General features: G+C 41.6%; 1 protein-coding gene across 1 annotated transcript in view; it reads right to left on the reverse strand.

Moving 5' to 3' along the window:
* Nucleotides 1–2,035: 2,035 nt before the first annotated feature.
* LOC311046012 (uncharacterized protein) overlaps nt 2,036–26,821 on the reverse strand; it is a gene marked incomplete at both ends in the record, with an annotated part of 29,326 nt that continues 4,540 nt past the window's right edge. Inside the window, 11 exons of the mRNA XM_084058083.1 lie at nt 2,036–2,041; nt 2,678–2,768; nt 3,066–3,169; nt 3,816–3,890; nt 19,423–19,651; nt 19,935–20,096; nt 25,123–25,192; nt 25,283–25,412; nt 25,837–25,977; nt 26,262–26,393; nt 26,561–26,814. Coding sequence (XP_083914209.1) covers nt 2,036–2,041; nt 2,678–2,768; nt 3,066–3,169; nt 3,816–3,890; nt 19,423–19,651; nt 19,935–20,096; nt 25,123–25,192; nt 25,283–25,412; nt 25,837–25,977; nt 26,262–26,393; nt 26,561–26,814 — 1,394 coding nt within the window. The remainder of the gene's footprint in view (nt 2,042–2,677; nt 2,769–3,065; nt 3,170–3,815; nt 3,891–19,422; nt 19,652–19,934; nt 20,097–25,122; nt 25,193–25,282; nt 25,413–25,836; nt 25,978–26,261; nt 26,394–26,560; nt 26,815–26,821) is intronic.

The raw sequence follows: 26,821 nt of genomic DNA on the forward strand, positions 1-26,821 counted from the left end.
TTAAAGACAGCACGTTCGAGAGTTTTAGATAGGAAGGATAGAAGGGAAACCGGTCTGTAGTTCTTGATCTCAGAGGGGTCAAGTGTCGGTTTCTTCAGGAGGGGGGTGACTCTGGCAGTCTTGAAAGCAGAGGGAAAGTAGCCAGACGTCAGAGAGGTGTTAATAAGGTGGGTTAAGAAGGGAAGGAGTTCAGGTGCAGAGGACTGCAGCAGAGGGGATGGGACTGGGTCCAGGGAGCATGAGGTGGGGCGACTAGAGGTAACAAGGAGAAGGACCTCTTTAGAGGAGAGGGGAGAGAAGTGGGACAGAGAGGGTGGGGGAGAGGGAGGAGTAGATGAAGATAGGGAGGGGTGGAAGGCAGACAGGTGTGGGTAGTGCGCAGGGCACCAGCCGGGGGAGGAGTGAAGGAGGATCGGATATCGTTCACCTTCTTGTCAAAGAAGTTGGCGAAGTCGTCAGGGAGGAGGGAGGAGGAGGGCGGAGGGGGTGGTGGTTGCAGGAGAGAGGAGAAAGTTTCAAAGAGTTTTTTAGGGTTGGAAGCAGAAGCCTGAATTTTAGTGCAGAAGAAAGCAGCTTTAGCAGCAGATAGAGAGGAGGAAAAAGTAGAAAGGAGAGTTTGGAAGGTAAGAAGGTCCTCCGGAAGGTTGCCATTTCTCCATTTGAGCTCAGCCGCTCTCAGGCTCCGTCTCTCAGTACGCACTGAGTCCGACAACCAGGGAGCAGGTGGAGTTTGGCGTGCAGGCCTGGTGGTGAGGGGACAGAGATGGTCTAGAGAAGAGGATAGGGTAGAGAAAATAAGATCAGTGGCGGTGTCAGGGGATAGAAGAGCAAAGGATTCAGGGGCAGGGAGAGCAGAGAGAACAGAGGAGGAGAGATCAGTGGAGGATAGTGTGCGAAGGTTGCGACGTGAGGAAATCATGTGGGTAGGGAGGTGCTGTGAGGGGGGAGAGGAGAGAGAGAGAGAGTAGGACATGAAGTAGTGACCAGATAATTTCTTACCTTTTCACTGGAAAGAGGAGTGACGGACAGGTTAGCTGTAGAGCAGCATCTGGTGAAGATCAGGTCCAGTTGGTTGCCAGCCTCGTGGGTAGGGGGAGATGGGGAGAGAACTAGGTCGAAGGCGGCGAGAAACGAAAGGAGTGGGTCTCGCTGCTTCTCAGTCAGGAGGTTGAAGTCACCCAGAAGGATGAATCCAGAGCCATCGACAGGGAAGTGAGAGACTAGATGGTCCAGCTCTTCCAGGAAGCCACCAGCAGGGCCCGGTGGGCGATAAACAACTACAATGGTGAGCTTGACTGGATGAGAAACAGTGACCACATGAAATTCGAAGGAGGTAGGAGAGAATTGTGACAGTGAGACAGGAGAGTATTTCCATTTACAATATGGCTGCTGTACATGGAGCCTATTAGAGGTACAGCAGCAGAGAGAACTTTTATTTAATAAGTGGGGGCCATGCACAAAGCTGAGACCATTTTAATGAGAAAAATATTACCTGTGTGTTTGAAAAGGGCCATTTGGCTGAGATCTTTGAGCAGAGCTTTATCAAAGACAATGGAGCATAGCACCTTGTAGGCTTCCGAGTTCTTCGTCAGCCAGCGCTTCCTCCCCTGTTGCTCTTCTGTGATGGGATCATGGCGGCATCTATGGACCCGGGCCGTTCTCAGTCCAGGTGTGAACACCAAGGACATGGTTCAGAAGGGATTTCCATGTCCTTTTCAGCTCCTAAAATATTTTTCACAAGACGATATAATTATATTTACAGTTCAAACATAGAAGCTCTCTACCCTATAAATGCATTTTCACAATATGGAGGAGCTTAGACTTACTGCAAGGTACTGATGTTACATCATGGCCAAAAAGAATGGAGGAAAAAGGGCAAAATAAAAACATACTGTAGGGGGGCTGTATGTGAATCTTACCTCAGCATCCCGAACACAAGAGGCACACGAAAACCAAAGGTGGTTGGTTATGCTTTTTATCCAGACTTGGAGTTCTCTGGTTGCCTTCCTGTTGGACTGCGACACCAGTTTCTTCTTCACACCTTCAAAATATTGGGAGAACATATAAAAACAGCAATCATCCTTATTTGTTGACGCAAAAGCGGCATATCAATCTTTCATACTAAACTGCTCACAAAATGTAAGGAAACTTGAATTTGGGCCATTATCTCCCCTTTACTAATACCAATCAGTAAAGTGTTATAGATCATTTTTATCGGTGATTAGTCACCTTTACAACGAGGTACAGCTTGTAAGCATTGGGCATTCATGGAATGAGCAACACAGGCAAACGTGTGGGTAGTTTATTACATTTACTTTGTAGATGCAGAAAGGGACAAAACATCCAATCTATTAGCCCATTTCATTAGAAGGAATATAATAAATACATTCACAGGATAACTTACCCTTTGTAGTGTGCCACGTGTCAAATTCATGTTTTATCTTCTCTTACTTCTCTCGTAACAGTTTTTTTATTGAGGGAGATCTGTCAGTGGTGATGACTTCAACATCAACCCCCAACCCTATCAGGTAGTCCAGGCCACGTCGTAACCCGAGTGCCTCCATAGCCACACTGCTTGTTGTTTCCGAGACCTGAAAGTATACGTATGTGAATAACAGAGAGAGACGTTTTACACACACACACACACACACACACACACACACACACACTTTTGTACCTGCACCAACTCAAGATGCACAATTGTGTCTGTAGCATCGTCCATGAAGCTGTAGGTGGTGTACTTGGCATTGTGTCCAGGGGAGTCAGACCTAAGACAAAGAAAATAAACTTGAACCCTAGGCATCCCTTTTCTGGGAGTAACATTCACTAAAAATAGCAGATCTACAAGCTCACAACGAACGCAATGCCTTGGGAGCTTGTAGATCGGATATTTCTTGTAGATCAGAGGATATTTATTGTAGAGGGAAAACATGATGTGAGATGGGACTGTCAAAACAATTAGCATACGAGTACAAATCCTGCTTTGGTTGGGGTCACATGTCAAACATACTAAGAATACAATCTGTCAGCGAGGTCAGTCTGTCACGTTATGTTTAATTGCTTACCTCCCATCACCACACAAGTGAACTTTGTGTCCCTCTAGCCTTCGAAGGATTTTCCCTTTCTCTTGGTTGTATACCTCATCAATGGCTGGCAGCAGGTACGCTGACTGTATTATATTCATTGTTGTCTTACAGGGGATTTGAAGGTTCATCAGAGTTGCTATGTCTTCAAGTTGAAAGTTGGCACCATTGAATATGACAGCCGAGGCTAGTAATAAATTGTTTTGAGCCATTCCCCTGATACTGGGGAACTCCAAACCCCTTCATGTCCTTTGTGGCAATACCATTTGACATTTATCCGACTACCGACTGTGGTGACGTCCTTATCAATGATTCCCTCAGCACAAACCGGGCATGTGCAGAACAACTTCATCAGGTGTGACTCATCAACAATCCATTTTTTCTCTTTCCATTCGAGTTGGTCTTCTTTTGGTGCAGAACTAGCCTCACTAATAGCTTGGCTGCTTGATGAAGATGCTGGTTCATAGGTGACATCACTACTATTCTGAGCACAGTCCATTGAACTAAAACTTGAAGCAAGGCCAGGTGAGGCTAGAGGTTTTTTTGGTGGACGCAGAGGCCTACGTGGACGGGTTGATCTCTTGATAATAATGACAGCTGGTGTTGACTCTGGTGTTGACTCAGCATCCTGTTTACAAAAGAAAATCAATGTTACAGAGGTATGGGCGGTATATACACCATATGCTATGTCCAGTAAGCTATTCAACTTAGCAAATTCTGTATAATACATACATGATCCAACATGGATTCAGGCCCCTCAACCTCCCTTTCATTTGTGGACATCTCCAGCCTAGTTGATGCATACACCTTAGAACACATCATATGGAGATATACTTCAATGAAAGACATTTAAAATATAATGCATCTATATTGCCAGAATAAAATTCACAAATACCTTCTCTTGGTGAGCTTTGCTGACACCGTAGTATGTCCCGGATATGGATTGACATGGAATATCTTTTTCTGCAGGATTCATAATGGAGGCCAAAGCAGGAACAGAACCATGGATTTCCTGAAATAAACAGAGGGTGGGTTATACATTAGGACAAACTGTACTGTATTGCAGTGGTTCTCAAAGTGGGGTCCGGAGGACCCCCAGGGGTCTTTGAAGGTGTTCCACGTGGTGAAATTATTTAATATATAAAATCAGTTTAACCATTTCAACTATACTGCTCAAAAACACTTTGATCCCTTAATTCTTTTGAATTTTTTCATGAACTGTGTACATACTGCTAACAAAAAAACTCAAAAGAATTAAGGGATCAAAGTGTTCCCTTTATTTTTTTGAGCAGTGTATATGATTGGCTGTTTGAAAATAGCAGATGGACAAGATCACAACACGTTGTGAGCTTGTAGATTGGCCATTAGCAAACAAAAACACTATTAGGTTGTGTTTTACTGCAATGTCATCATGTTGGAAACACTACGGATGAAGAATAACTGTAGGCTAAAAAGTGTTTGTGGTAAAAAAATAACAAAAACAAAAAAGCAACTAGTATTCAACTTATCAGGCTAGGCCTAGGTACAGGCTCCTTTGGCTTTCCCCCCCAAACATTATCTACAGTAGCTAGCTATCTGGTCCTTACAAAATATCATCTTCTAGCATGTTCTTCAGGAACCAGTTTACAAATCTAGCCAAGTATATGAAGTTAGCAAGATAAAAGTACATGTATGCTATCATTACAATGATGACGCTTTTCATCATTGTATATGGTGAAGTACAAGGTTTTAGTTGTACAGAGTGTGGCAAAATGTTTAATCAAAAGGGAAATCTGAAGAGACACACAATGCCACACAGGCGATTGTGGTGAAAAACAAGGAAAAACATTCATTTCCTTTCATCTCAAACACGATAAAATGTACTTCTTACCAATGGTCTTATATAGGCCTTATATAGATGATAGTGGCCCTGCTGTGGAGTGTGTTTATTCCTTTATTCTACTTAGGCTGGGCTGCTAAAGCCCAGTCTAGAAGTGTGCGTCTGCCTGTCTGTCAGACAGACATAATGTCACTGCTGAAAAATGCCACTTCTAACCTTTAGCAGCCCAGCCTAAGTAGAATAAAGGAATAAACACACTCCACAGCAGGACCACTGTCATCTATATAAGGCCTATAAGACCAGTGGTAAGAAGTACATTTTATCGTGTTTGAGATGAAAGGAAATGAATGTTTTTTGTAAATGGGGTCCATTTGGTTACATAAGACTAATTTAGGCTACACTCAGAGTTGCATAATGCACATCTGTAAGGGTCCATTTGGTTCCATTTTGACACTCTCAGAGTTACAGACCTGTAAGGGTCCATTGGTTCCATGTGTATATATGTTACAGGTAGATTGGCATTCCAGGTAGAATGGAAAAGAAGCGCTTATTTTCACCGCCCGTCCGCCCCCCCCAGGCATTTCTGTAGAACCAACGCTATAGGGCAATAAAAGCCAGTCCCACACCACACACGCACACACGCACAACACAAACGAGCACGCGCGCATGCGTGTGTGCGCGCATGCATGTGTGCGTGCACACACACACGCACGCGCGCGCACAAGGGGGCGAGCCTGAGGGGGCGGGGGCTGGCGGGCTATGTTAGTGCAGCGAGTGGCAGTTCAATGGGGCAAACCATAGAGGGGCAAATGCAGTCCCCACAACATAATTTACGATTCTGTCCCTATCGGTACATAACTCGAATGGCGCTGATTCGAATCAGCAGACCATCGACTGGTCGTCGCGGGCACTCGCGCCTGGAGGCGCTCGGGCGCGACTTCCTCAGCCTCAAGGTCTGCTGATTCGGCGCGCCTCCGTCATGGTCCAAAACTATACTTTATCGGCGAAAAAAAGGAGTCCGCGGTTGTTTGAAAAAGTAATGTCCCAAGCGGGAGTCAAACCCAGACTTCCACTGGTAGTGGAAGGGGAGTCTAATGATTATCGAAGTGCGCCACTGAAGCTGGTATGTGTGTACATCCGTGTTGTTGTTGTCGCCATCCTCCTCGCATCGCAGCCCCACACCGAGCCTAAAAACAAGCGCTCCACTTCCATTCTACCTGGAATGCCAATCTACCTGTGACATATACACTCGCAGAATTACAGACCATGTGTATATACACTCGCAGAATTACAGACCTGTACAGTACCTGGTATTCCCAGGAGGTATCCCCCACTGCTATAGACTATTCATATATGCAAGTAAATGTATTAGTCTACAAACTATTTTTAGCATGTTCACGCGACGCTCGTCCGTCACAAGCGTCATGGCTGAACCTCAACCTGGTGTTTGCACGTTCTCTAATTACATCGTACATCTGCATAAACGTTCAGATTTCAAATATAAAGTGCTTACCCCATGGCTAAAGATGTTACAATTCAACTCGGGCCCTCAGAAGTACCCGCACCTTCCGTATTGTTCAATAAAAAGCATTTTTATCCGATCGGTGGTCATTTCTTCCATATGCTTTCAACTACGCGACCCTATCGGTTGGGAGGTGTATTGCACTCCGATACATTATAACTCGATGAGAAAATTATAACATCCATCGGATTAAAATGATTTTTATTGAACAATACGGAAGACATGCGTACTTATAACCACCCGAAGTTAATTGTAACATCCGTGGCCATGGGGTAATTACTTCATATCCGAAATCTGAACGTTTATATAGATGCAAACGGAGAAAGAGCAAAAAACAGGTCGATGTTTCGCCATGACTGTCATGTTTTAGGGCTACATGTTAGCATGTCTTACCTGAGAAGTTGTTGAAGTGACATGTTCTCTGTCTGGAAAAACTGACGGTACGGCTGTACTTTTCAACAGTCGTCTCTTTGGCAGCTGCTTGTAGTCCGTCTTCAGGAAATGACACTGCACACATACGTTCTGTACGCCTGCCTTGCATCTGTAAATGCGTGGAACGTGGGGTGTCTTATGGCGATCAGCCATAACTTGCACAACTCTTTGTCGACAGGAAAACGATGAAAGGTTTTGTCTCCACAAAAATCATGGTAATTTGAGCAACCTAGTACAATGCACTTCATGTTTTTTCTTTGAAAAATAGAGTAAACAAACTTGGCTAAAGTTAGGCTGCTTGCCGGGGGTGTGTCTGTGAGTCAGAGAACAGCTGGTGACTTTGTATACAAACCAAACCTTAGATGTGAAAGGTTTCCCCCGCGAGAGTTGAAAGGCGTAGTACAGCTTCAGTACATCTCCGAACAAAATAGTACCTTTATAAATCCTTCTTAAAAGACGAAAAACGTTCCGTACTGGGTTTGACAATATTATACCCTGGCAGAATCCGCTTTGTTTGCGTTCCTTTATGTGCTAAAAGAGTGACTTTGAGAGCTGTTTCTGTTTACAATGGAAGTCAATGAGAGCCTATTTTTATTTTTTTTATTTTCTATTAAACTGCACAACGGAGCAAAATAAGTTATACATTGGACTAGTTAGATCAGTGGTTCTCAACCTTTTTACAACAAGTACCACCTCAGATTTTATCTGGCATTCCAGGTACCATTACCGCCAAACGTGCACGCGCGCTGCGCGCGCGTGCACGTTTGGCATCGCGCGCGCGAAGCGATATTTTGCGCGCGCGATTTTTTTTGCGGTTATTAGCGGTTATTGATGCTTTTTGGGCGGGTTTAGGATGGATTTAGGGCAGTGGTTTTCAACCTTTATCATGCCATGGACCCCTAAATTGATAAACATTCGGCCGTGGACCCCCATTTGAAAATGTTTTGTGCCAGGGACCCCCAGAAGCAAAGATATCAGTTCATTTTCGCTTTAAAAAAATATAAATATTCAAAGATATGCAACACTTTTTCAAGGTTTTTCCAAAAATAGCAGATCTACAAGCTCATAGCGCGGTGCCGTGCCTGCTATTTTTGAATAGCCAAAGCTAAGTGGTTAAAAATGATTGTGACGCTATTAACTCATTTTGCACTTATACACTGTTATGAAAATGATAATGACAATATGACCACCATTATAACTAATGTTAAAATACAGTAGCACAGACTTCCTGCCTACCACCCTACCCCTTATTCAGTGAGCTATGCACAGTTCACACAGGAGGCAAATTTATTCCTAATAAGAATTTATTATTTTTCACAGAAGTCAGCCACAATCATGCTGTACAAAACGGGCACTTTAACTGTTACAATGAGGAGCCATACAGGCAAAAAGCCCTTTAGTTGTACACTTTGTGAACAAAGATTACATTTTCACACATTCTCAACAATAACCACACACACACACACACACACACACACACACACACACACACACACACACACACACACACACACACACACACACACACACACACACACACACACAGTGAAAACAATAACTGTAGTACTGCAAACACACAGCGTGTGAAAACAATAACTGTAGTACTGCAAAACACACAGCAAGTGAAAACAATAACCAACCAACCAACCAACCACACACACACACACACACACACACACACACACACACACACACACACACACACACACACACACACACACACACACACACACACACACACACACACACACACACACACACCTAGTGAGAAGTTGAACATTAACTATTTTTACAACAACCTGTTGCCATTTTTGAAGGCCATGCTAAATACAAACAATTTGAAAAGGTAGCCAGCATATTAGTGACAATGTATAACGGAGAAAGTGCTGAAAAAGCAGGGTATTCACTGTGTTCGGTCCAACAACAAGGGTCCAACAATAACAGTCTTCTGAAAGCAGACACACGCGCGTTGGGTCCAACAACGACTGTCTTCTGAACACACACACACACACACACACACACACACACACACACAGAGAGAGAAATAGATAACATTAACGACTGCACTTGAAACAACCCGCCATACATCCATCCATCCAAATATACTTAACAATCACAAAAAGCAACGTTTGACAACTTACCGAAGCCTAATGAGACGGTTGTGCTTGTCTCTCCGCACACAGTCCTTTGAAGTCTGGGTCAATGGAGGTCAGCTTCAGTCGGAGGTTTGGCTCTGCCAGGAAAGCCAGGAAATGCGCTGTTCCCACGCTGACAAAGTGTTCAACAAAAACTTTTTTAAATTAAATTTGAGTGATATTATGGTAATGTTATCTCCATTCAAAGTAGTATTTCGATAGTTTTATTATATTTTCATATATATATATATTTTTTTTTTTTTCATTTCCCCCCCACTTTTTTCATTTTTGGGAAGATTCTTCCGCGTACCACCAGGGGGGGGGCTCAAGTACCACCGGTGGTACGCGTACCACAGGTTGAGAACCACTGAGTTAGATCATAACAAGGTAAGAAAACAACCCAAACCTCTACCAAAGTGGTCTTACCCTTTAAATCACTGTATGCATCAGTACTACGATCCATGTCCATCTCATCATCAGAATCAAACCTATGTTCTGCCCACATATGATCACTCTCTCCATCACAATCAGCTTGCATCTCTTCACAGCCACCTGATACTTCAATATTTAAGCCTTCCTCCACATTTCCATCATATTCAAACACACTTGATCCTTCAAGATTTAAGCCTTCCTCCATATTAGCATAATCAAATTCTGCATTTTCTACTGATTCCATTATTTTTTTTACTTTTTTCAATGCTCGTCTTCTCAAATTGCTCCGCTCATTGTAAGCCCAGGTCCCCTCCATGTCACTTACAGTTCTGCAGTTCTGCTTTAATAGCCAATCACAGCCCTGCAAGGAAAGAAAATGTTAATGATTAACTAACAATACAGTATATTCAAACTCCAATTATGTTTACAGTTGTCATATTATAATTCACCTTGAAATACGTTATAAGTAGCTATATCATATCAGTGGTTCTCAAAGATTTCCATGTCAATTGTATTTGGCTTCAGATTTGAAAAGGTTTTGTGCCAAGAACCCCCACAAGAGGATGTGCATTTACACCTGGAGGAACCATCTCTAGAAACCCACTTTCAGAACCAACACTGAATGTAAAGTGGTTCTCAAGGTGGGGTTCAGCAGGGACCCTCAAGATTTCAAATGGACCCTTACATATCTGTAACTGTGAGTGTACACATGGAACCAAATGGACCTGTAAGGGTCCATTTGGTTCCATTTGTACACTCAAGAGTTACAGACTTGTAAGGGTCCATTTGGTTCCATTCATACTGTCAGTTACAGACCTGTAAGGGTCCATTTGGTTCCATTTGTACACTCTGAGTGTACAAATGGAACCAAATGGACCCTTACGTGTCAGTAACTGTCAGTGTACACATGGAACCAAATAGACCCTTACATATATGTAACTGTCAGTGTACACATGGAACCAAATGGACCCTTACATATCTGTAACTGTCAGTGTACACATGGAACCAAATGGACCCTTACATATCTGTAACTGTCAGTGTACACATGGAACCAAATGGACCCTTACATATCTGTAACTGTGAGAGTACACATGGAACCAAATGGACCCGTACAGGTCTGTAACTGACAGTATAAATGGAACCAAAGGGACCCTTACGCGTCAGTAACTCAAGAGTGTAGTCAGTGTACCAATGGAACCTTACCTTTGACTTGCTTGAACTCCCACAGTCAACCTCAGTCACAGCTGCTGCTGATCAGACAATGAACTTCTCCCATGCGCTGGAGTCACAACCAATGACAATCACAGCCCTGCAAGGAAAGAAAATGTTTGATTAACTAACTATACAGTATATTCAAACTCCAATTATGTTTACAGTTGTCATATTACAATTCACCTTAAAATAAGTTAAGTGGCTATATCATATCAGTGGTTCTCAAAGATTTTTCAATTTTATTTGGCTTCAGATTTGAAAAGGTTTTGTGCCAAGAACCCCCACAAGAGGATGTGCATTTACACCTGGAGGAACCATCTCTAGAAACCCACTATCAGAACCAACACATTAAATGTACAGTGGTTCTCAAGGTGGGGTTCAGCAGGGACCCTCAAGATTCCAAATGGACACTTACAGGCTTTTAACTCTGTGTACACATGGAACCAAATGGACCCGTACAGGTCTGTAACTCAGAGTTACAGGCCTGTCAGGGTCCACTTGGTTCCATTTGTACACTCAGAGTGTACAAATGGAACCAAATGGACCCTGACAGGTCTGTAACTCAAGAGTGTACCAATGGAACCTTACCTTTGACTTGCTTGAACTCCCACAGTCAACCTCAGTCACAGCTGCTGCTGATCAGACAATGAACTTCTCCCATGCGCTGGAGTCACAACCAATGACAATCACAGCCCTGCAAGGAAATAAAATGTTTGATTAACTAACTATACAGTATATTCAAACTCCAATTATGTTTACAGTTGTCATATTACAATTCACCTTGAAATACGTTATAAGTAGCTATATCATATCAGTGGTTCTCAAAGATTTGTCAATTTTATTTGGCTTCAGATTTGAAAAGGTTTTGTGCCAAGAACCCCCACAAGAGGATGTGCATTTACACCTGGAGGAACCATCTCTAGAAACCCACTTTCAGAACCAACACATTAAATGTACAGTGGTTCTCAAGGTGGGGTTCAGCAGGGATCCTCAAGATTCCAAATGGACCCTTACATATCTGTAACTGTCAGTGTACACATGGAACCAAATGGACCCGTTACAGCATTGGTTCTCAAAGTGGGGTCCGGGGACCCCCAGGGGTACTTGAGGGGGTTCCAGGGGGTCCCCAGCTAAATGATGGATAGGAACCAAATGGACTCTTATGGGTCTTTAACTCTGAGAGTGTACAAATGGAACCAAATGGAGCCTTATGGGTCTGTAACTCTGAGTGTACAAATGGAACAAAATGGACCCGTGTCCATTTGTACACTCTCAGAGCTAAGTTAACATTAATTTTACAACATGAATTGGGGTCCCAGAGATAGAAATGCCATTAAATGGGGGTCCGTAGCCCTAATAGATGTCAAACTGGGGGTCCTTAAAATGTATCTTTTCAAATGGGGGTCCGCAGGCTAATAAGTGTCCATTTGGGGGTCCTTGACATGAAAAGGTTTGAGAACCCCTGCGTTACAGGTCTGTAACTCAGAGTGTACCAAATGGACCCTTAGCCTACATGTCTGTAACTCAAAGGGTCCATTTGGTTCCATTTGTACACTAAAGAGTGTACAAATGGAACCAAATGGACACTTACAGGTCTGTAACTGTGAGTTACAGACCTGTATTGAGGAAACTTCATGATAAACAGTAGAAAAGGCCACACACCTCCTATGTATTCCATATAAAAAAGCATATTACTTTTGTTTTAATAGCATGTTGTCTTTTCAAACGTCCAAAAAAACGGTTTGTGTTTACAAGGAAATACCTGTTACACTACAGGCTAACTAACCAACAGAATCTTACATTATGTGCAGCATATGTTGAGTCACAACGTTATTTCTCAACCATTAATGTTCAGACGTGATCTAAATAATTATAAAACCATAAACATACCTCTTTTTGCGGTTCTGTGTTCTCTCGAATTCCCACAGACAACCTCAGTCGCAGGTGCTGCTGATTAGACAGTAATCAACTTGCGCGCTAGTTTTCCAGCTGAGCTGCTTATCCCATGCGCTGGAGTCATACAACCAATGAGAGCGTAGGACACGGGGGTGTGTTCTGAGGGACGACCAATGAGCGCAGGTTTCATCGGTTGTCAGGGAAACCATCACGACCAATCACTGCAGGCTCTTGTCTCTCAGGCAATGGGAATAAAGGAGGAGGATTTTCGTTTTTGGCATCAAAATATACTTCAGTACTCAAAGTAAAAGTACTCATTATGCACAATGTCCCATTTTACAAGTTATCATGTGTATAAAATCCTTTGGAAATAGCAGATCTACAAGCTCACAATGCGTCACAAAGCGATGCGTTGTGAGCTTGTAGATCACAGTGGTGTAAAGTTAATAAGTATACTCAAGTACTGTATTAAAGTAACATTTTTAGGTTGTTTTTTTTTTACTGGAGTATTTCCCATTTTCAATACTTTTACTTCTACTCCACTACAACTTAGAGGCGAATAATGTACTTTTACTCCGCTACAATTATTTGAAAACTTTATACTTAGTTACTTTGCAGATATAAATTATAATGAACAATAGGCTACATTAACCACTTGAGTCGTATTTTATAGGCTATTTGAAAATAGCAGATCTACAAGCTCACAACGTGTTGCATTGGCGACGTGTTGTGAGCTTGTAGATCTGCTATTTTCAAACATTTTAGTACTTTTACTATTGATACTTTAAGTATTTTGATGCCAATACTTTTGTACTTTTACTCAAGTAACAATTTGAACACAGGCCTTTTACTTGTAACAGAGTAAAAGGCTCTGTCATGTCATTTAACTGTGGACCCCTTGAACCCCCTCAACCCAGTGTGAAGGGTCCTTGATGATCTGCCTTACTTTTTACTGCATGTAGAGACAAATATTGGTGTGGTGGGTGATTTTGGTAGCTTTATTGTTTAATGATTCTTGTGAGTTGTTGTTTTTAACTTTTTTTGTGATGTGTTGAATTTGAGAACTGATTCAATACTGTTAAAGTGTCCTTGTTATCAAAATCATTCAGTCTCCTCAGGAGGAACATGCACTTTTGGGTCTTATACTGACACTCAGCTTCAGGGAGAACCATGTCCACAAGTGGTCAGAGAGCGCTTGTCACCTGCATATTTAAAGAATGACAGTCCATTGTTATTGCATGTGATTTTGTTTGTGTTTATGGAGAAGAGAATGTGACAAGACACCCTGTGGGACCCCGGTATTTAAAACAATATTACAGGATGTCAAACCATTTACTAACATGCTGGAGTCTGTCTGAAATCCTTAATCCATAAAACCAGTGTTGCGTTGAGTTGTAGTCATTGGAAGTGCATCAGTGTGTTTGTGTTTATGTGTTGAAAGCAGATGGAAATTCCATAAATAATATGAGTTTGGAGATGCATGTGTAAGAGTTACGTTGGCATCCTCAACTCCCTGTTTGTAGGCAAACTGGAGTGGGTCCAGACTGTCACCAGTGTTGTATAGACGGATTTCCGCGCGACGTCATCACAGAGCAGAATGCGCAATCTGCGCATGCCCGGGTGAAAGGCGCGTTCGAAAATACAGCCCTGAGCGGCAGTGAGCGCACTGGCCAATACAAACTAATAGGCGAGTGTGCTCCGGTGCGTAATTTCCAAACGCACCCATAGGCTTCCCCCTCCTCTGCGCGGTCATATTCCTCTCATGTTTACTAACAGGAAACCCGTCTATAGGTCATTGCACGCGGTAACCAAACCTATCATCATCAGTCTAAACAGTGTAATATAAAAAAATCTAAAATCTTTACATTGAAACTATACACAATAGGATGCCAGGTCTACAAATTACATGTAATAGATAACATGCTATCTATGTAAATATTCAAAGTAAAAGTACTTGTTACTTAAGTACAGTGTAGCCCAGTCTAATACTCATTCCATAATTCATTTAGACTACTGGCTCAAATTAATGCAATAGATCAGTGGTTCTCAACCTTTTTACAACAAGTACCACCTCAGATTTTATCTGGCATTCCAGGTACCATTACCGCCAAACGTGCACGCGCGCGCAGCGCGCGTGCACGTTTGGCATCGCGCGCGCGCTTCATTTGCGCGCGCGATTTTTTTTGCGGTTATTGATGCTTTTTGGGCGGGTTTAGGATGGATTTAGGGCAGTGGTTTTCAACCTTTATCATGCCATGGACCCCTAAATTGATAAACATTCGGCCGTGGACCCCCATTTGAAAATGTTTTGTGCCAGGGACCCCCAGAAGCAAAGATATCAGTTCATTTTCGCTTTAAAAAAATATAAATATTCAAAGATATGCAACACTTTTTCAAGGTTTTTCCAAAAATAGCAGATCTACAAGCTCATAGCGCGGTGCCGTGCCTGCTATTTTTGAATAGCCAAAGCTAAGTGGTTAAAAATGATTGTGACGCTATTAACTCATTTTGCACTTATACACTGTTATGAAAATGATAATGACAATATGACCACCATTATAACTAATGTTAAAATACAGTAGCACAGACTTCCTGCCTACCACCCTACCCCTTATTCAGTGAGCTATGCACAGTTCACACAGGAGGCAAATTTATTCCTAATAAGAATTTATTATTTTTCACAGAAGTCAGCCACAATCATGCTGTACAAAACGGGCACTTTAACTGTTACAATGAGGAGCCATACAGGCAAAAAGCCCTTTAGTTGTACACTTTGTGAACAAAGATTACATTTTCACACATTCTCAACAATAACCACACACACACACACACACACACACACACACACACACACACACACACACACACACACACACACACACACACACACACACACACACAGTGAAAACAATAACTGTAGTACTGCAAACACACAGCGTGTGAAAACAATAACTGTAGTACTGCAAAACACACAGCAAGTGAAAACAATAACCAACCAACCAACCAACCACACACACACACACACACACACACACACACACACACACACACACACACACACACACACACACACACACACCTAGTGAGAAGTTGAACATTAACTATTTTTACAACAACCTGTTGCCATTTTTGAAGGCCATGCTAAATACAAACAATTTGAAAAGGTAGCCAGCATATTAGTGACAATGTATAACGGAGAAAGTGCTGAAAAAGCAGGGTATTCACTGTGTTCGGTCCAACAACAAGGGTCCAACAATAACAGTCTTCTGAAAGCAGACACACGCGCGTTGGGTCCAACAACGACTGTCTTCTGAACACACACACACACACACACACACACACACACAGAGAGAGAGAAATAGATAACATTAACGACTGCACTTGAAACAACCCGCCATACATCCATCCATCCAAATATACTTAACAATCACAAAAAGCAACGTTTGACAACTTACCGAAGCCTAATGAGACGGTTGTGCTTGTCTCTCCGCACACAGTCCTTTGAAGTCTGGGTCAATGGAGGTCAGCTTCAGTCGGAGGTTTGGCTCTGCCAGGAAAGCCAGGAAATGCGCTGTTCCCACGCTGACAAAGTGTTCAACAAAAACTTTTTTAAATTAAATTTGAGTGATATTATGGTAATGTTATCTCCATTCAAAGTAGTATTTCGATAGTTTTATTATATTTTCATATATATATATATATTTTTTTTTTTTCATTTCCCCCCCACTTTTTTCATTTTTGGGAAGATTCTTCCGCGTACCACCAGGGGGGGGGCTCAAGTACCACCGGTGGTACGCGTACCACAGGTTGAGAACCACTGATAAATAGGTACACTAAAAACAATATAAAGACTGAATTCATATGGTTTAAATAAGGTAAATATATGGACAGATGCCATGTATAAGAAATAGGAAACTAATTTATAGTCTTTTGAGTTAAAACCTCATGATCAGAAAGGGCATAGTTTGTTTGAAATGTACATAGCCCAGCACATGTGTAAGCTCACAACCTCTAAGCAGCCGTTTGTCAATCTTGTGTTTCTCTAGTTTTGATTTGTTTGTGCTTAATTTACAGCCAATCAGGAGTCCATGTGGAGGGGTGGGTTCTCAAAGCCTGCTAGGGAACAGGTGTTCCAAAACATATAGTCATTTTAACAGATACTGACAGAGTGAGAAATTGTTCAATGTATCCTGTGTGCAGAAATACGTTTGTAACCTTGGTTGAAGACCAGTTATCCTGTGGTGTGAACTTTATTGATCTGCAATAGGTAAATATGCCTGTATTGTTTCTGTGCTGTAACTAAGTGTTGGAGTATAACAGTTGTGTATACTAATTGCGATTTGCAATTAGCTCCTTCACAATATCAAACAGCTTTGTATTGTGTTGTTAATGCAATAGCTTGGCATAAGTGATTGGTTAAGTACAAGCTACCGCTATCTCCATGTAGTATGGACGTGTTGCTTTTGCTTCAGGATATTGGCATGTGTGAGCATCAGGACAGTTCCATTGGAAGTCACTGTCCCTATATTGTTTCTTCTTCTGGGGTGTTTCATCGCTGCTGTTCCCTTTGCTGCATTCCCCCCATGGGCTCTATCTTGGAGGCTGACCTCTCTGGTGACAAAAATGCTGAAAAAACGATCAAAACGGTCCACAAAAAAACACGCTATTTGCGGAGTATTGATCGTAAAGTCAGTAAGAAGACTCTGAAGACTCTTGCAGTGGCCCTCATACAAGGTCATTACGATTATGCATGTACTTCATGGTATCACAACACCACCAAGGCCTTAAAAACAAGGCTCCAAACATCCCAAAACAAACTTGTAAGGCTACTTCTTGGCCTCAACTACAAAATCCATCTAACCCCTGATCATTTTGATAGGATTGGATGGCTTAGGGTTGCGGACAGAGTACAGCAACTTGCTATGGGCCTGGTCTTCAAGATATATCACAACATTGGGATCCCCCTGTATTTGTCAAAATACTTCCAAAATGTTAATGATGTCCACGATCACAATACCAGAGGCAGCTCCACAAACCTTGTCCAACCCTTTTTTGGCTCAACAAAGGGAAGTAACTCGTTCTCATGCTATTCATCAAAAATGTGGAACGCCCTACCAAAAGGAGTAAAGGAGTGTAAAACCCTACTCTCTTTCAAAACAGCCCTAAAGATACACCTTCAGGAGGCTGCAATTGGAAAATGGCCCCTGTCTAAGTCCTAACCTAACCTACCCCCCTACCCCCCCCCCCCCTCTCTCCTTCTCCTTTTGTACATATTTCTCACTCTTCATACCAGTAACCTGTAAACTGATTGTATGACATTCTATAGTAGTTGTGTATATCTGTCTGTCTCTTATATGTCATCATGATTTGTGTGCATGGGGAACTCATTTGAAACAAGCTCTGTGCTTTTATGAGTCTTCCAGTTTAGTAGACCTTGTATTGTGAATTTGTACTTCCATGTACTGTTGTTCTCATGTCTTACTAAATAAAATACATCTATCAATCAATCAAACCCCTCACCATTCCCATTCTAACATTATCCCTGGACTTGTGAGTACTGTACTGTGCACATGCATTTTTATGTTCTGCTTGTGGAAACAAGTGAAGCGGCCACTACAGTTTTTAGGCCTCAACGTACCCAAGCCACGACTCAGGCCTGCAACAAGTGTTCAGTTAAGGTCACTAAAGGACTTGTAGTCAGGTGTGTGTGTGAGTGGGGCCCAATTATTGTGTGTGACCTTCTTCATATTTTATGTTTATTCACATTTATTCTGAATTTATTTATTTTCTTTATTTTATACTGCTTTGAGAGACATTGCTTTTTGGTGTTAATAAATATCCCTACCTACATTACGTAGTTAAAGTAAAGTTGTTGTGTCATAGCTCACAGAGAATCCATGTATGGTAATGATATAATTCATTTTGGGTAATAAGAGTTTAAAAAGTGGTTAAAAGCAGGACACAAGTTGAAACATACTTTTAAAGGAGTATAATTTCATTATATTAACTTTAATTGGAGGCACTGCCAGTACAGATTAAAATAGTTAATAAGTTAGACCACAGGTAGTCACGTCATTTCATTAAAACAAACCCAGGCCCCGCCCAGAGTACTACTACACAAGAATATATATTACTACTTTCTATTACTTCCACCACCACCACTGGTTCACACTTTAGCAAACACATGTGGGCCAGTTAATATAAGACTAATCTGGGCCAAATGAACCAAAAACATATGTAGGCCGGTTACTGTAAGGCTAATCTGGGCCAAATGAACCCACAACATATGTGGGCCAGTTAAATATAACGCTAATCTGGGCCAAAAGAACCCAAAACATATGTGGGCCAATAAATATAAAGTTAATCTGGGCCAAATGAACCCACAACATATGTGGGCCAGTTAAATATAAAGCTAATCTGGCCCAAAATAACCCAAAACATATGTGGGCCAGTTAAATATGAAGCTAATCTGGGCCAAATGAACCCACAACATATGTGGGCCAGTTGATATAAGGTAAATCTGGGCCAAATAAACCCAAAACATATGTGGGCCAGTTAAGACTAATATGGGCCAAACGAACATAACCACAATCGGCCCACATGTGGCGTGCCATCATGTAAACGGTGCCGTCTTTGCCAGACCTGGCCCACATCCGGTTCACATACTACATGCCGATGCCAGCGGTAGGCCAGATGTGCCGGATTGAAGCCGCATTTGGGCCAGACCCGTCTGCTATGTGGGCGCCTGTCAGAGGGTGCAGCCACACATGTACGTTGAGTTGTCGTACGGAAGTCGGAAGTTCCATCCACTCCCATGTTATAGGAAAAACCGGAACGGTACTTCTGTTTTTTAACATGGGAGTGGATGGGACTTCCGACAACTTGACGTACATGTGTGGATGCACCCAGAGCCAAAAACAGTCCCAGCTTCCCCTGTAGCCTGGGCAGGAAGTAGCCTCCTCCCACATCAGAGAACAACCTGATGGCAGTCTCTGGCATGGCGAAGAAAGTCTTCTCTGTTGCAACACGGAACTGTCCATGCACAGACAGACCCACACCCCCTCCCATCGTTATTCCATCAATAAGGGCAATGTAAGGCGATAGCGTTGTTGAGAATATACTGTTCGCGGAAGAAGTCCTGAGCCACAACTTGGCCATTCTGTGGCTATTCAAGAATGTGAATATGCTGCACAAACAATTACATTTTTTTAATAAAATAATAAAGTAATAAGAAATGCAATCAAGATGTATGTACCATGTTATATGTACTTGTGGCCTTCTTTGATGCCTTGATGAGCTTTGGGGAGGGCTCCCACTTGAAGCAGGGCCATTATGGCCATTATTGATGACAGGGCCAAGCTGTTCCTGGTCTTGGTCTACTGATAGCGGTGTTGAGAATATACTCTTCACGGAAGTATTCCTGAGCCAGGGGATCACCGACCTTACCTACTTCTGTCACCGCTCTGTTTCCTCCAGCACAGAATGCCTTTCCCCCCTCTCCTTTAATGATCACGATGTCTGTCTCACTATCTGACTCCCATCTCTTCAGCTGGGGATAGATGAGTCTGAACATGATTTTGGGAGGAATCCCGCTTGAAGTTGGGCTCCAGGTCAGCCATTTGTATGGCCATAATTGATGACAGGGTTCCATCCAGGGCAAAGTTGCTCATTGTCTTGGTCTTGTTCAACCCCACCACCGAACACACCCTCTCTAGATCTGCATTGGAGAGGTGGAGAACCAGAACCAGCTTGGTAATGGTGGTGAGCCTTGGGAACAGGCTAACCTCTATCATTTTTGAAAAATTAAGTGCCCAATTAATTCTACAATTTAAAAGCATTATCATAATATGGCTTTAATCAAGCAATTGTTAACTGTGATTTACTGTGAACATAAGGCAGGAATAAGTCTTACTGTAAAATAGGGATTGTGAAGGGAAGGAAAGGACTGTATGTAATGGTTCACTTTCAAATGACTTGGTAAGTTGTTATAGAAATTGTCACGGTCAACATATGTATTAAAAGAGAATTTCCGTGATTTCTCATGAAATTATGTTTTGCCGATACAGGTGTCACTAGGTAGGGAAATACTGCAGAGGCTTTGGACAAAATTGCACAACCTTCTACAACAACAACCAGTGGATCTTAGATATGCAGAACTAATGCTCATGAATGAAATGGCTCTTATAAGCTCCCTTGCTGACAACATGGCCTTTCCACAGGAGGTAGGTTGGATTGTTCGATTTAGGATAAAGCTTGAAATCCTGCTTTGGCTGTTAGTGGAAAATTGTATAGCTCTTTGCATTAGAAACAATGTGTGGCATACTGAAACCAAATTGTACATCATACTGTGGGGAAAATGTGTTGATGTTGGATATCAATAATAGCTATTTGCTATGCAATGTGTTTTAACCACCGATAACAGCCTTTGCATAATACCAATAGGTTGTTGGTGGTCTCAACTACCTGATCCGTCTGACAAGGGAAGAAATGGACAGAAGGAGAACTGTCATTGTAGTGGAGGAAGTAGCTTGTGGGCCTGGACGCCCAAAGCTGGATGTATGTAAGGAACATCTCCAGGAGCTCATAGAAATGCATCTAAATATTCCTTGTATTTCCAAAATGCTTGGGATATCGGTGCGTACAATCCGTCGACGGATGCAAGAGTGGGGACTCAGTGTGAGAAACACATACAGTAAACTGACTGACCATGAACTGGACAATTTGGTCTGTACAATAAAAGCCACTTCACCAGATTTAGGTTGGTACTTTGTTTAACTATAATCTCAACAAAGCAGGTCCTGAAATATTTTGAGGAGAGCAGATTTTTTTGTTATTTGTATTGCCTTTACTATCAATAGACTTAAAAAGGGATCATCTCGATCTTCTTCACCTCTAGGCTACAGGATGGTTAAAGGGCATCTTAGGACCATAGGCCATAGAGTGCAGTGGACCAGAGTTGTGGAGTGTATGCATCGGGTTGATGCCACAGGCATACTTGAAAGACTGTCAAACCTTGGATGTGTGGTGAGAAGGGTGTATTCTGTACCACATCCTCTTTCACTCGTCCATGTGGATACTAATCACAAGCTTATCAGGTTAGCAAACTGTATTGTCATGTTAATGTGTTACCATTTTTGGTGATATTTCATTGATAGATTCATCATTGATACATTTGTATGGACATTGGCCTAAATTAAGTGATTGGATAGCTTAGATCAGCCCATTTTAATCAAATAGTTATTTGTCTGTAGTTTGGAAAAGTGACACAAATGTCATGTATAACTGGCTATTACCTCAAATCTGATAGGCCTATAATAACTGGCTATTACCTCATGCCATACACTTCAATCAATTCTACTACTACTACTACAACAACCACTATTACAAATAGTACTGCTGACCCAATTATGAAATACTATTATACCATATTATTAATGCAAATTGTACTGCATCATACCATACCACAATGCACTCTGACTGTGCTACACTTAACTACACATAGAATAGATCTATGTCTCATAACAATTTGATAAGAAATACAAAATATAAAACTTGTTACATTACACCACTGTTCTGTACAGTGTATATTTACTTCTACTGTTACTTACATTTCCAGATATGGTATTGTGATTTTTGGAGGTATTGATGGGTTTTCAAGAAAGGTGAGTAATTTGATGATTGAATGAGTTGTTAATTTGGCATACAGTACACATATACTGTAGACACCCATGAAATGTGGTTTATTTAGAATTTGCTTGTGGAAATTATGTGAAACATAACCATTTGACATGTCAATAGATCTAGTTTGTCAGTTTGTTTTCAATGTATTCCTTAGATCATGTACCTTCATGTGTCCAACAACAACAAGGCAGCTACAGCTTTTGAATGCTTCCTTAAGTCAACTAGGGAACATGGCTTTCCATCTAGGTAAGAACTGTTGTAAATGGTAAATGGCGCCTCCACGTATAATACAAATACTGTAGGTTCTCCATGGTCTCTCCTACCTGATCCGATAAAGGGATGTCCAGCCTTTTATCCAAAGCGCTTTACAATGTGCATTATATTCACACACTATGATCAGCCAAGGGAGATCATAGTGTTCCTGCATCACCAATAACCCTCCAGTTTGATATGCACATAACCTAAGTGAATGATTTGTTTAAATATTTTAATAGTTGTTTTTGCTTTAGTTATATATCACTGTTCATTGTGTTTGAACATCAAGGGTGAGGGGAGACCAAGGAGTTGAGAATGTGGACATAGCAAGATGCATGTTTGAAGTTCGTGGCTGTGGAAGGGGAAGCTTCATCTCTGGCAAAAGTGTCCACAACCAAAGGTGATTTGTGAATGTACTACTGTAAACACTCTTCTATCACAGAAGTGTTATAAATAGTTATGGTTCATCAAGTGATTTTCTTTTGTTAAATGTAGTGTTACATTGTTATTTCTATTGTTTGAACTCCAACACAGAACAATGAACAGAAATGCAGGTTGTGATACCAAGTTTGTCCACTTAGGACAGAGGACTCATACAGTACAGTATATAGAATAAACAAGTGATGACACTAAGAAATGAGCAGACTAAATCTAACCTGTAGCACTATAGCGTTGAAGCTGATAAATTAGTACTCTCATCTGATTAGATGAAATTGGCAACCCACCCAAAAAGAAAAAAAAAAGTTTGAGACCCGTTACTGAACACTGTACAGCAATGATTATTTTTTAAGTATAACATTGTAGTATTTCAGAAAACTTGTCAGGATTTAGAATCAGCCTCAGGTCTAAACATGAGAAACACAACCATTGTGTACATGTAAAAGCATATTGCCATTATGAAAATACAAAATAAACTATCTAATGCTTTGTCTACTTATTTAAATGTATATTCATGTGGAATACTTGAAAAACATTAAAACATGTTGTTTGTCTGATACTGCTGCTCCTTCAGGATAGAACGGCTCTGGCGTGATGTGTGGAATGCTGTGTCCAACATCTATTATGATGTACTGCACACTCTAGAAGAGTGGGGTGCACTTGAGCCATCAAACTACACCCACCTATTCTGTGCCCAATATGTGTTCCTGCCCCGCATCCAGGCTGCTCTGGATACTTTTACCAATGGCTGGAATAACCATGCAATGAGAACCGAGCATAACTTGACCCCAAACCAGCAGTGGGAAATTGGATGTACCACAAGTCTTATTGAGCCTCCTGTTCAGGTGAGTTCCTGAAACAAACATGTAATGTAGTATATACACACACACACGCTAAAATTTCCTTCTGTCCCAGCCATACCCTTTATTTTATTGCTTTATCACATTACAGGGACAGTATACCCCACCCCATGAGATGGAGGACCCAGAAATGGAACAATTTGGAATCAATGTTCCTCAACCACATTGCCCCCTGACTGAGGAAGAAATGGAGATGCTAACTCAGCTATTCGATCCGATTACTCCATCATTGTCTTTTGGTGCAGATCTATACATGGCTGTTGTTCAGTATGTTGAGGGCATCATTGAAGGCAGACAATAGACATCTCAGTAAAGTGCCAAGTACAGGCAAACATTTATTGTTGCAGTTAAACATAATAAAGTGCAAATCTGAACCCTTGTAAAATGTACAACTTCATTTCCTAATGTGCACAGACCATAATGTTCGTTAGTGGGCACAGAAGAAAGGGCTGTGAGCATACATGTTTTTAGTTTTTCCATACTTGATCCAGATGTTTTTCCACATAACAAGTTCAGACATTACTTATAGGACTAGATAGTACAATCCCTTAGATAATGAGCACTTATCTAAGGGATTGTACCATCTAGTCTTATAAACCCAATTTAGCAACATGTGAATTTCAACTTCTATGTTTCAAGTCACTACCAGAACACAGTAGGCAAGAACATTAGGCATCACTACCAGAACACAGTAGGCATTACTTTTATTTTCAAGTGATTGAAACGGTCATTTCGGTTCTTTTGCGGTCTTGCGCAAGCAAGATTAATGTTAAGTAAATTACTAAAAAACCGATGTAAACAATGGAATGATCCCACTGACCAAGCTGTTTTACTGTATCCGTCAAATTGTGTGATTCTCTGGAACTGTGTAAACCTGTTCCCAAAATTACAGATTACAAAAACTAAAGTCTGGAGAACAACCAACCATTATAGGGAATATCAAGGGGGCACATTAATAATAGCACAATCAACCCACCTAAATGCCAATCCCAGAACCATGTTAAACATTATAAAAAACAAAAAAAAAACTAATGACAAAACAATACTCTTTTTGCAAACGTTATGCTAACTACGTGTAGTCTGTATGTGTGTCTGCTATTATGCTCATCCATTTCCATCAGCTGTGACATTCTAAGTGACATTTTGGTTCAGCCAGCAAACATTAGACATCTAGGCTTTTACAACTGTTAAGATTTTAAAACTTGCAGTCTAAACATTACCAAAACCTGTGTAGCAGGTTGCAATGCAGCACTTGATGCACTCACTAAAGTCTTCAAAGTTTTGGAAATGGCCTGGGACACGTAGGCCTTTGAAGCATGTTGAGGCTTTTAAATAGTCTTCCGTCACGACATCGAACCTCATTCCGGGGTTAGGGATTTCCCATCCCACCCAGAAAAACACCAGCTGCCGGAGCGTCTCTGGAGATGCTGTAAATGGAATAGTATATTAAATATATTAATTTCTTAATTAATTAGTAGTAAACTCATTTTCCTGAGTTGATTCTATATGTGTTGTACCTGTCTCGATGAATCTCCGGAGAAATCCTGTTGTCCTGTCCCTGAGGTGCTTGGGGTAATCGTCATTGTCACTATCACTATCATCTGCCAACCCTGCTCCACCTGGCCAGACAATGTTGTTGAGGAGATCCTGGCAAGGAAATTAGTAACACAAGCAAAATGTATTGATGGATTTTACCAATATAATCATTTTATTAGTCATAATTGCTGGCTTTATTAATCAACTAGTATTTTAAAAGCCTAGAAGTCTAATGTTTTCTGGCTAAACCAAAATGTCACAGCTGATGGAAATGGATTAGCATAATAGCAGACACAAATACAGGGTTTTATATCTGTAATTTGGGAACAGGTTAACACAGTTACAGAGACTCACAATTTGATGGATACAGTAAAACAGAACAGTAGTCATACAATTGCTTGGTCAGTGGGATCATTCCATTGTTTAAGTCATTTACTTAACATTAATATTGCTTGTGCAAGACCGCAAAAGACCCGAGTGGACCCTTTCAGTCACTTGAAAATCAGACAAATAATTGCCTAAACTTGGTACATACCAGGGCACAGAGTACAACATCTGCACTCCGCGGGAATAGCAGTGGAACTGTATCTGGTCTCCCTGTAAGCAGCTGAAGGACTTTGGTGTCTTTAAGGCCTCTCCTGAGTTGTTTGATCTGTGTCTGTCTACGCCAAATCACCTTAAGAACACAAACAGCATAAAATGACACATTATCCTTACCTGAAAGAACAATCCGTCATAAGTGGAACAATTACTACTACAGAGGCTAGTCTCTGCCTTTGAAATACTACCAATATGCAATAGATGTTGGTGTGAGAGAGATTCAGTGGATAACTGTAGTACTGTGCCAGGTCTTTAGAGGGTAGCATACCCGTTTCAGGTTCGGTGTCCACTTGCTTCTGGAAACCTACTACAGTTATGCACAAACAATATTGTTGCCATTAGGCCATGATGGCTTCTTACCTCACGCTGTAGCAGTGCCTCTAACATCCAACTTCGGTTGGTTGCGCTTAAAGGAGGTAGATCCCAGGACTCCCGAGCAAGTCTGTTGACGCTATCAGTCTCCTCCTCAGTCAGGGCTTCATTTCCGTCAAGCTTTAAGACACATAGAAACCGTGGATTAACTTCATCACAAAACGGCAAGATAAGGGTGTACTCCAATCAGACAGAATAACAGTACTCGTCTAAAATTTCTTGTAGACTAGAAGATGCTTGACTAGATAGAAGATGAAATGATTAATGCAGACACTTTACAAATGTACCTTTTGGAGGGTGGATCTAACTTGAAGATCTGCCACATCTGCTAGTTCTATTGTAGCAGTGTCCCTGTCATTATGCACTATAAGATGGATCACTGCGTTGCTCAGCCCATGGAGCTGTGGCCCTTCATGCAGGAAGCAATGGCCAATGATTCTCCCTGCCACCACGAACAGGTCGCTGTCCACCAAGAGCCCCAGCGTGGAGGGGATACGGTGATCCTCTTCCCCTTCAAACAGTAGGCTGATGTCAGCCACACCTGAGCC

This window comes from Gymnoscopelus microlampas (assembly GCF_963454915.1).
Source record: "Gymnoscopelus microlampas genome assembly, chromosome: 5".
Classification (NCBI taxonomy): Eukaryota; Metazoa; Chordata; class Actinopteri; order Myctophiformes; family Myctophidae; genus Gymnoscopelus; species Gymnoscopelus microlampas.